At 40.3% G+C, this 12,005-nt stretch overlaps 1 protein-coding gene across 1 annotated transcript in view; it reads right to left on the bottom strand.

The window, feature by feature from the left end:
* The window catches only part of MRPL3 (mitochondrial ribosomal protein L3), a 31,174-nt gene extending 20,326 nt beyond the window's left edge, over positions 1-10,848 (bottom strand). Inside the window, exons 1-6 of the mRNA XM_074859967.1 lie at positions 10,710-10,848; positions 8,586-8,764; positions 7,475-7,566; positions 6,578-6,676; positions 2,667-2,766; positions 684-744 (exon numbers count right to left, since the gene is read on the bottom strand). Coding sequence (XP_074716068.1) covers positions 684-744; positions 2,667-2,766; positions 6,578-6,676; positions 7,475-7,566; positions 8,586-8,764; positions 10,710-10,795 — 617 coding nt within the window. The 5' untranslated portion in view covers positions 10,796-10,848. The remainder of the gene's footprint in view (positions 1-683; positions 745-2,666; positions 2,767-6,577; positions 6,677-7,474; positions 7,567-8,585; positions 8,765-10,709) is intronic.
* Between the last annotated feature and the right edge of the window lie 1,157 nt (positions 10,849-12,005).

The raw sequence follows: 12,005 nt of genomic DNA, 5'->3' as shown, positions 1-12,005 counted from the left end.
TGTTGCAATGCCAGTTTTTCTTCTGACACCCTCTACGACTTGAGCTCTAATTTGGCATACTCAGTGGTCTGAGAGGAAATCATACCTCCCACGTTAAAGTAAAAGATCATTACCATTGCTGGCAAAGAGATGAGCTGGAATATGAGAGAAAACAGAAAAAGAATTTGACAGCTCTGTTAACCTGCTAAACGTATTCACTATCTTTCTGCTTTTCTTTCATTCCACGTGATTTATCTTTCTTCACATCTCTTCACCGAATCAAAATTAAGCAGTCTTTCTGGGAATTGATGCCTTTCAGCATTTATCCCTCATTTCTATATACTCCAAATGCTGCATTATAGACCTCTTCATCTGTGCTAAGCTTGAGCCCCTTTCTCAAGTTGTTTGTCAAACCCTTCCATGCTAATCATGTATGTGTGACAGATTATACATGCAGAATCATAGCCGTAATAGTATTATTTGCTTACCTACCATGTTCAAAATCAAAAGTAAGCCTCGGCAAAAAAAGATAATTTGGTATTTTTGACCCAATGGCTGAGTGGACTTCTATTTCCTGTCACTATTCTTACAACTGTATTTCAATTTTTGTAAGCCATGAGTTCAAGCCAAAGTAGAAGGGGAAAAAAAATTCAACCAGTCTGTTTGAAAGATGAACCATACATGTTAAATCATTAGGAACCTACGTTTTTGCAGTAACATCCACAAATTGCCCTGGACGGAAGTGAGCAGCATACAAAGGAGTACCTTCAAAAGAAGAGGAGAGATCATGTTCAGCTAAGTGCTAAAATCCTCGAACCACTATCCAATCATTACCATCCAGGGTAGATTACAGTCACAGGAAACAAAACTGATTATATTCACATATTATTTGTTCTTCTTTATAAATGTCACTGACTAAAATAGATGCTTTTTAGTTACTACTTAAGCACATTTCTTAGTTCCTAGTCCAATTTCAGATGAGTAAGAAGGAAGGGTCAGGGGTTTACTCAGATACATTGCACTTCAGACACTGAAAAAGACAAAGCCCAAAACGCTTAATTAGTTAAGACTCAAAATAAAGAAACTTGGCAAGAAAACTGAACATGCTCCACTTGTAACTACTACCACTTTCCGAGGTGGAGGGTTTAAAAAAAAAAAAAAACAACAACAAAAAATCCCAACCAAAACACTTTCTATAAGAAATGGGGTTAAGAATAAAAAAAAAAAAAAAAAAAAAAGGTTTTGCAATGCTTCCTCTTTGTTAAGACAGTGTTTCTTAACTAAAGACTGCAGCAGAAGCACAGCTTCATCTACTGGGGAATTACCTATACACTAGCCTTTAGTAGTAGTGGTACTGCCAGTCAGTGACAACACTCACCTGACTGCAATTACATTCATTCCCCTAAGTGCTTGTAGTATCAATGTTTTAATTTTAATTAAAGATTTGTCTTCAGCAATTTTTTTCATCCAAGGGCAATATTCTTTTATTAGCAGCTTTAAAAAGCAGAATTGATAACTCAGTTCATTATAAATGAACTTTCATCTGAAGATCCATGACTGCATCTTTAACAGTTTCCAGCCTGTTTTAAGTCAATTAAAAAAATGAAATTTTAATCACTTCATGTCCACATCCATTTTCATGCTGTTTTCAAATCTGTATGAACGCAAACTGAAATGGTGTAAACCTTTCCTAAGTCTCAAGCATAAAAATCCTCATATTATTTCATGTTATATTTATATGATCCATACACACCTGGGATAAGATGCCCATCAACTGACAGAAAATCATGTACATGAAAGATGTTATGTACAAAATATACACACTGCAAAATCAGTTTATTGAAAAGTTGCAATTCTGCTTTATCTCAAGCTTTTGCTTCCATTTATCAGTCCAGACTTCCTCTTCATGTCAGATTTGATTTTTATCAGTTACTGCACTGTCTTAAAAAGGTCTTGCAAAAACCTCTCTAATGGCAAATAAAGATGTAATGCATTAGAATTTCCTACCCTACATAATTCTTGGGAAAATACCTGTAACTCTCAAAAAGCACAGAATGAAAGCAACATAAATACACTAGCTAATAAAACCTTAAAAACATAAAACTTTTCATTAAATCTCCAAACTCCTCACTAAAAATCAGTATGAGAACTTTGTTATAACATGTCTTAGTGTGTCTTTACTTTGCAAGCTGCCAGAAATGATGCCATATATGACAGCCATCAGTCCTCCTTCTGAATGCAGCAAGAAGAAACAAACCTCAAACTGCTATTTTAGGCTCCTAAGAAACATTACCACAAAGTTCTCAGTGCCCCTCTCACAAGGATAATCAGAGAACTTTCTGTAAATGCATTCATAATTATTCCCAGCAAGTGAGTCAAAGTTACAGACATTTATTTCTTAAGTCAATGTTCATATTAGCTGGTTTGGATTAGACTTATTTTTTAATCAACAGAAACATAATATCCAGGAAAAAGGAAAAATCCTACCTCTTAACCCTAGAAAGTAAAGCCCATTTTCTAGTTTCCCCTAAGAAAAAAGTAAGTTTGTGCTCAATGACAAAGAAATAAGAAACCAGAAATTTCCACACAAAACATAAATTAAATGCACATCATAACTTGGTTTAAGTCTACAGGTGGCAGGTATTAAATGATTATGCACATAATATTCAGTCCCTCAAAAATATTACCTGGTTTAATTATGGCATCATCTGTTACATTAAATGACGTAATTTTCTGCTTCCGTGGTACTCCAGCTTCTTTAAAAATTTCCATTGCAGACTCTGATCTCTGTAACAAAGAGCAGCCATAAAAAAAGAAGTGATCTTAAAATATCCAAGGATCAGTCTAGCACAGAAAGAGACTGCGGACTGTCAGCACCACTCTGAGAAACAGATATATCATACTACACTTTTAACTTGAGACTACCATTTTAACTCTATATAAAATTAATTTAAAACTCCTGTGTCTGCATTTTATTTTCTGTCAACTAGTTACCCCATAGCTACATCATATAAACAAGAGATATATGAAGATTTCTAAGATCAGAAAAGGGAAACCAATCATTGAGAACGTATATAAAATATATTATTGCTTTTTCATGTCTTTCAGAATTTTGTAGTAATTTAAAAGCATTTTCTCTTTTTCAAAGCTTCTAATGACTTAGTTCCACATCACTGTAAATATAATTTATTTGATTTAACTAACAAAAACCATAGAAATAAAGCCTGCTTTTGCAGAAGCTTCTAGAAATGCTTAACTTCCCACAGAACAGAATCTAGAGTCTCTGGACAAAAAACAAAAATAAAAAACAGGTTTATGATTCATGTATTTTTAAGATATACCAAGTGCACTCAGTGTCAAACCACTGCTGACTTACTCTTCTTTTTAGAAGAGTCTGACAAAGTACTTAAAATTGTTCTCAGCTGTTTTAAACAAGACAGCTCACAGAGCAGCTGACCACTGAGATGATACTAACCAATGAAAACAGCGATGCAGGAAAAATGCGGCCATAGGAAAAAAACAATGCAGCTGGTTTTTCTTCAAATGAATTCTCCTAGAAAGCAATTTAAGCATCTGACAATACTGTCACATGTGGATAGTCACATCTCTGAGGTTCACTTCTCAAAAGTTCTGTGTTCTCACTCAAAAATAATTTTGTGTATTTTAAGACAAACTAATGTAACTTTAAAATTGTTACTTAGCTTATTTTGAAAAATCTGCATGTTGCCTTGCCTTTTGTTTTTAAAAATCTGTTAAAAAGCATTAGGAGAACGCTTTTCAGGTAGATTTGTGAAGAACAAGGGAGCAAGATCATGAGAATCTCTGACTTAGACACAAACCAGAAATTTTAATGTTATGAATCTGTCCTTATTTGAGGAGAAAGTGTGGATACAAAGTCTTTGAGAAATAAGAGGGTTTTCCGAGTGATTTGGTAACTTGCATTCATAGTACAAAACACAAATAAATACAAAATCTCCCATAAGACCACAAAAATTTGAGGCATCAATGGAGGACAACTGTATTAAACTGTAGTACCATATGTAAGAACCAAAAGTAAAGAAATCCCCTTCCTATTAAACACCTGCATATCAATCCTTTATTTCCACTGTTATGTAAAACCACCACCTTAGATGACAGCAAGGGGAGCTCTGAGCTCAGCATGGATGCCTGGAAAGAGCTATCAGAGCTGAAGAAAGGCACAGTGAAGTCAAGGGGTAAAAATCGCTTACATCTCGAGAGTCCTGCTATAGCCTTGAACTGCTCTACTTCAACAACAAATCTTTAGTCAAGTCAGAACAATGTATTTCTACAAACAAAACACCGCAGTCTTTACAAAACCTTCCTAAAAGGAACTCTGATGAGAGAACATTGAGTGAATTCTCAGACATTCTTATTTTTAAGACCAACAGTATCTTCCAGTACTATAGGAAAATGATCAATATGTCCTCACTTAAGCATATAAAATATTTTTGACAAAAAAATGTTAGAACACTGACAGAATTGTACTTTTAAGAATAATTTTGCATTAAAAAAATAATGAAAAATCTGTTCATTTGTAACAGACTGACATACAGGCTAAAAAGGAAAAAAACAAAATCTTGCTAAAAATGCAATACCCCTTATCATTTTTTAAGCAGTTTGACACCCAAAAGAAATACATGAAACTCTTTGTTAGTAAAATTACTGAGGGAATCATTAGATTGAATTCATTAAAAATCAGTAGCTGTGAGGAATCTGAGGAAGACAGATGTTCCTATGAGGAATTAACAGAAGATAAACTGCTTATGCTAATACAATACAGTATCATTCAGCTTTCTTTTAATTCTCACTTCCAGATACTTCAGAGAGAAAAGAAACACATAAAAAGACTGATAAACATAGAAAAGCAATGATTCAAGCCTGCAACTAAACCACAGAAAGACATTCTTTGTTAGTAACTTAACAAGTAAAATTGTTCAGAATCAGTATGCCAAGTCCTTTCTCAGAAATGATCTAGTTTATACAATGATGATGATAACAACAATAACAGTAATATAGAGCTCAGTCTCAAGCCAGGTCCTCACCACAGATTGGCCTTGGGATATTTAATTAATTTCTTTATTAAAATGAGTCTAAGTTCCAGCAAATTAATAAGAGCTAACTTGAAAAAAGTTCTGTCCAAAAGGGTATTTAACATAACTCAAACTACTAAAAAATCCTTGAGTTGACTTTTTAGGCAGTTCGGCTTTGAAGAAATTTTCACAAGAGTGGTTTAAATAGAATTTTTTCTACATAACTCCTTGCTTCCTGCCCATTTTTGCTCTGATAACATATTGAATCACTGACAACATCACCTTTATGAAAGATCAACTGTAAGAAGTCTAACGTGCATAATACAACTTGAAAATTATTATTCACATTCTTGTAAGTCTTAAACCAAGGTAACAGGAAAGAAAAACCACAGCTGTAATTTCTCCAGGAAAAATGTCACACTTGGAAGGTGTGGACTAAAGTGACAGGATAGACACCGGGGAAGTATAAGGAATGGCATAAGTCCACTGAATAAAAGAAAGATACCTTAAAATGTATATAAGCCTGTTCAAAATCAGTAGAATATACTATAAAATCCAACAGATGTAGCAAATGAAAAAAAGCTCCTTTTTCTCTCACCTCCACTAAAGCAAAAACAAGTACACAGACTAATTTTGAGGCTCTGGGACAACCTTCTGTTTGAAAAAGGCAAATACATGACCTCAAAAAGCCACAATCACCCAGATAATCTGCTTAGTAATCACGAGTCCTACTTTTTTTTACTTGCCTAAATCAAACAAATGAGTGTCAGGATACTGCAAGAAGTGAAAAGTGACATTTTATAGAAATAACGGATCATAGAAATGGCAGTCCTTTAAGGGAAAGCTTTGTTCCTGCCTTGATCTATAATTCAATTTTCCTCCTCAGGAATGACAGCTCTGCTAGACAACCTTAGCCATTGAAGATGTCTGGGAATTCCACATCAGACAACTGGGGTGTCTAAACAAGTGAGTGGTTTTGATATTGCTGTTGATGAGCTATAATCACAAAGCAATCTTCCTGAAAATGTAAGTCTTAAACCTACCCATCAGTAAAACTATATGAAATTAAACAATCTCAGCAGACCTGTGGAAAAATTATAGCGGAAGGGTAAGCTAGAGAACAAAGTTTTCTAAAGAACTGATGAAGCTGGGTAAGTTTATAATAGGCCATTAAAGCATGTATCTTGCAGTCCTTGTCTCATATTGCATCTCCACAGGCATGGCACATACACTTTTCTATGCTGCTAATGGCCCTTTTGACCCTTTCATCAGCATGGGACATTGCACCTCAAAGCAGCTTCCTAAACCCACAGCTTTCCTTGAGAATCAAGAGGCAAAACTGTCAAAAATTTTTCTTTCTATTCTCTTAACCAAGAATCAACACTAACACTAATGAAATAAGCAAGGGTGAATGCGACAAAAGATCAGTTCCAAACCATTCATGTCTGCCAATCAATCTTTTAAAGAAGTCTACCTATGCTACTTTTGTACTGTAATCACAACAGAAACAACTATTCTAAGAAAAACACCCAAAGTGGTTCACTTACAGAAAAAGGAGATGCATTTTTGCCTCCAACAACTAGCTGAGATGTTCTTCCACCTGACTCTTCCTTTGAAATGTATCTTAAAACATGGCAATCTTGCACCTTAAGAAAAGAAAAATAGTGTTTATTTGAGTATAAGCAGATGTGTACACTTTGAGACCATAGTAAGAGATTATCAAAACAAGAGAAAAAGTCAGTCGGTTTTCATTTGTATCTATATAACAGGAGATACAGCCTATAAGTAGGGGAGTGTGTTACCTTTTTACCATACATATTCTTTTTCCAATCAATTAAATAAAGGCTTATCTTAGAAAAAAATATCAGTAGAATGCAAACTATATTTTCATAGTCATCTTTTGCCTACAAGATCTGCAAAACCCCTACTGTATGCAGCAGCAAAGCCCCTATTTTAGACTCCCGCTCCTTTTCCCTGTAAACCTGATGTCCCTCACAGCACTGGTTCATCATACGGCAGCAACAGGTCATCACACAGCTTCATCACAGTAGTAGCTGCCAGAGTATATGAAGAAGCAGCTTCAGGGCTACAAAGGCTCAGAAACCAAGGTGAAACTAATCCCAAAGTGCCTGCAGGTGGCAAAATAAAAAAAGTGAAGTGGGGTAGTTAACCTCAGCTTTATGTTGCCTCCCATCCTCCCTCACCTAGGTAATACTACGCATCGTTCTAGCGCTTGAACAGCTAAGGCAGAAGACAGACCGCTCCTAGAAAGTCTGGGGTATAAACAGAATAGGCATGGTGTACTATACAGGGCTGAAAGAAAACTTTCCTTTCTTTAGGGACTTCCTACTCTGTACAAATGGTAAGTTTCACTTTTGTCTAAAACTTCTGGTTAATGATCTGAATACAGTATAGGAGATGAAATTCATTATGATTTATTTCACCTTAAGTAGTGTGACAGCATGTTTTTTTCCTGACTTGGTCCATATTGGCATCATTCCCAGCTTTACTGCAACAACACCAACTCGGATGGAATCTGCAGATCAAAACAGAACATGGATGCAACTCTACATTTAATATACCTGCGAAGCCTCATTAACTCTGATACTTCCTAAGGAGTTGAAGAAGGAGAGAGAAAACATCACTGACTCCCTGCAGGTAGGCTGGGAATAACCTGTTCACTGTTTTTAATCCCACCAGCAGTAAAGTTCTATCTATTCCAGTTGTGTTTGATAGAACATGCAAACTAGTTTCCCACTAAGGTTAGAACAACCAAAGCTTCAGAGTCATTTTCTTTAGAAAATACAACACCCATGTAAAATTTTAGAGCCAAACTAACTACTGAAAAATTTACTGTAGGAGGTTCCTTTCATCCCGACCTTTGCATATTTTTGTCACTATAACTGTACAGCAAAGGCAACCTGTCAAGTCTGGCTTCTGACAGTCTGCGGCATGAAAAACAGAAGACTTAAGATGAAGAATAAATACTCTGAAGTTTGAAAAGTGTTCTTAGTTCTAGTTTCCACTGTCATACCTGAGAATCTTCTCATGGATTTGCAGACTGTCAGGCTGTTATTTGCTGTCAAATATTGTGACCCTTTTGAAAGCTCAGAAACTTTATATTGTGCTCTACTTCGTAAGACTTTGGAATCACTGAATAGAAGTAGGATGTGTTATATATTACACTTTTTCTTCAGAGTCCACCAATATTTACAAGAACATTTTCAAGTTCATATACTTTATATCCTAGGGAGTCTTTTTTATGAATTCTTAGTTTATTATCTTGTCACTGTGCAGCAGTGGGACTGGCAAAGTGCTGATTTGGACTAAAACCAACGTTCTTAGAAGGTTCTTAACACCCTGTAATATTTTAAATGCTTTTTAGAGAACTGATATATTACATTTACTTATTTACTAGGAGATGTATTGAATGATTGAGGTAAAAGCACAAAGGAGAATACTTTACAAGACACAATCCTGATGTTATTGAATGTAACAACACAACAACAATAATTTCAGCATAAGTTTGGTATTTCAGAAGAGATGCTTTCTCACCTGGTTTCCACTCATTCAGTGGCCACGGCTCATCTTTCAGAGGGTACAGCTTGCTGGCTGTCTGAGCTTTGTATTCCTCCGCAGTTAGCTTCTTGAGGAACTGGACATTCTCTTCAGAAAGATGCTCATGCCACCATGTTGCACTGTTAACGTGCCTGACTACAAAGCCCAGCTGTCCCCTTTCCAGTGGTGGGAAAAAGTTTTAAGTGTCTTATCAGTTCAGTGTCTCATAACAAGTATGTTTGTAATGTAATACATACTACATATCATTATATAATATGGTATACAGTCATAAAGACCAAAATTATACTAGCAAGCTGTTCAACCACCATCTCTCCAACTGGTCACCCTTGACCAACAATACCTAAGTACTTGTCATGCTCTCATCTAACTTTTAAAGTATTCTAAAATACACCAAAGGGGAGTAAGCAACAACTCAACCAACCACTCCTTCTATGATAAAAAAAACTAGATCCGTGAACAAAGACATAGCAGTGGGTGGTGTTTACTTTAACTTTAGAAAGGCTTTCAACACTGTCTCCTGTGGCATCCATCTATCCAAACTGGGATGTTATGGCACAGATGGGTGGGCTATCAGGTGGGCAAAAACCTGGGTGGATCATCAGGCTGAAAGAGTTGTTAATGGTTTGCACTCTACCAGAATGCCAACTACAAGTAGAGTTCCTCAAGACTCTATTCCGGAACCTGTCCTGTTTAATATCTTTATCAGTGGCCTGTGAGAGGGGACCCTTCTGCACTTTGCAAATAAACTGAACTGAGGGAGCAGCTGATAATGCTCAAGGGTGTCCCTCTGCCAGTCTGAAGGACAAGCCAACAAGGAACCCAACAAAATTCATAAAGGAGAAATGAAAAGTCCCACACCTGGGATGGAGTAACCTGTTGCAAAGGGTACAGGCCATGACTTCAGCAGGGCTGCTCCCCAGTTACGCAAAGGGCCTGGGATTCCTGGGGGGCAAAAAGGTAAAAAAAGGAGCGAGCAGGCTCCTGGCTGCAATGAAGACTAACAGCAGCCTGGGCTGTATCTACAGAAGCATGGTCTGGAGATCAAGGGAAGCAATTATCATCCTTTCTTCAGCATTCCAAGTAGACCACATCTGCAATACTAAATCCACTTTTGGGTCCCCAGTACAACAAGGATGTTTGTAAACAAGTGAGTCCAGCAGTGATACGCAAAAATACAGGGGCTGGAGCACCTGCCCTACAAGGATTGAGGTAAATGGGCTTGTTTAATTTGGAGAAGAGAAGGCTTAGGGGGGACCTGAAAGCAGCTTTCCAATACCTATAAGAAGGTTACTGTTAAGACACAGCCAGGCTACATTTACCAAGGTGCATGCCAGGAGAATGAGAAAATTGGTATAAACCGAGAATAGGGGCTCTGATTTGACATAAGGAAAAAATGTTCAGCCTGAGGACAGTCAAACACTGCAACAGGGGCCCAGAGAGACTGTGCTGCCTCTGTCCATGGAGGCTCTCAAGGCCCAAACAGACAAAGCCCTGAACAACCTGCTCTGACCTCAGAGCTGGCCACACTGCGAGCAGGTCAGGCTACAAAGCTTCTCAGCTTCCCTTCCAGTCCCAACAACTCCCTGATTTTACACTCACTGCTAAACAGCTCACTGTACTGCCATCATTTTTTGTGTGGGCTAAAGCTTGAATGCTCCTCAATCCTCTGCAAGTGCAATGAAACAGAGTGTTTAACACCACAGCTAGCGAATGCCCGGCGCTGGTTGCCACAGCGGGCCAAGGTGACTCAAAACACAGCAGGTCAAGCTGCTCACTACGAGGCAAAGGTGCTTCGGTTGCAAATATTCATGTCCCACCCCAACGCCCAGGCAGGCTGGGCTATTACTAAGGCTTGAGGGCCCCAGCACTGAGCCGGGGCTCTACCGCCTTTGCACGTGCCAACTGCACCCTCTCGAAACGGCAGAGACCAAAGGGAAGGGGAAGGGAAGGGGAACGGGAAGGGGAAGGGCCCGCCGAGGGGTCCGTCATGGCGGGGCTGGCACAGGCGCCGAGCCCCCTCTCTGCCCCCGCTCTTCCCGGCCCTGCCCGCCAGCCGCCCCTCCCTGCAGCAGCCCGCTCCCTTCCCCGCCCTTCCGCTACCTGCCGCCGGGAGCCCCCGCCGCTGCCCAGAGCGGCCTCCCCGGCGCCGCCGCCCGCAGCCGGCCCAGCAGCCCCCAGCCCGCCATGCCGCCACCCCGGCGGAGCCGCCGCCAGCTTCCGGCGCCGCCTGGTCCGACGCCGAAAACCTCCCGTGCTGCCGCGGAACGAAGGTTCCGCCCCGCGCTCCCCGAGGGGGGAAGGAGGCCGATTCAGAAGTTAACGTCAAAACTCCCGAACCAACCCAAAGACGTGGTCACGCCTCAGCGGCTCCCCACACCGGCCCAGGGGGACAGGTTACTCCCCCCCAGGCGAAGGCCCCTGCCCGCCGGGGTTTAACGGGGGCCCTGGCTGGTGGCCGGTTGGGCTTCGCTGTGCCCGGGGGCGGGTGCTGCACGAAGACCGATGGAGGTCAGGGCTGCAGCACCCGCGGCCGATGGAGCTTCTCTGACACGGGAGGAAGACCTCACCTATGGGGGTGACAGGAGAGGACGTGCAGAAATAGCCATGGGCACCCTTTCCCTCTACCCTGCCAGCACTGCCATCACTCCCGTGCCTCGGTTTCACCCGTGAAATCCAACAAATAAGTGTCAGTAAGGGAAGGTGTCAGCGGTGGGTGAAGTTTATCTCTGGCAAGCACCACTTAGGCACGCAGGGTTGCAAAGGACTGGTATATGGATTCAGAACCTTCCTCTACCACGCAGGCCTCGAGTGGGTGCCTGGGGGGTTTGGGCAGGAGTGTCTCTGCTGTATCAAACCGCTGCGGAGTGCAGGGCTTAACTGCTTCGGGTGCTCCTTGCACGTGAGTAGGCCATGTGAGGGTGGGAGGGCAACATTTAGGGGAAGTATGTTTAATACTGTAGCTGGTAAAGTTACTGGTAAAGTTAATGCAGGTGGGCCAGGCAGAGGATTTCTGGGAAGCCTGGTACGGGGCTGGTACCTCTGACTCGCTGGGTTCAGTGAGATCTGGCTTTCATCACTGTTCAGAATTAATTCACCCTTCTTTTCTGAGCAGGGCACCAGCCCAGCTGAGTGCACTAGGTAGGATAGTGAATGATTCCCTTTTGGTTTCAACAGAAATATCTTTTTTAAAGATACATGACTGTTCAGTGGGGTCAGCTGAAGTCTGTTGTTGCTTCTCCTCTTTACCCTGCCGCTCCATTTTCTTCCCTACTGTGGTATGTGTGTGTGGGTGATGCACTCGAGGCTTGTGGCCAGCTAACCAGATCCAAGAGAGGCTTTCTACACAGCAGTAGAAATGCCTAGCACTTTTTTGGAGAGAAGGAAGAGAAAGAAACT

This window comes from Strix uralensis, chromosome 1 (genome assembly GCF_047716275.1).
Source record: "Strix uralensis isolate ZFMK-TIS-50842 chromosome 1, bStrUra1, whole genome shotgun sequence".
NCBI classification, from domain to species: domain Eukaryota; kingdom Metazoa; phylum Chordata; class Aves; order Strigiformes; family Strigidae; genus Strix; species Strix uralensis.
The sequence above is the reverse complement of the archived record's forward strand: the minus strand, read 5'-3'. Positions and strand labels throughout refer to the sequence as shown.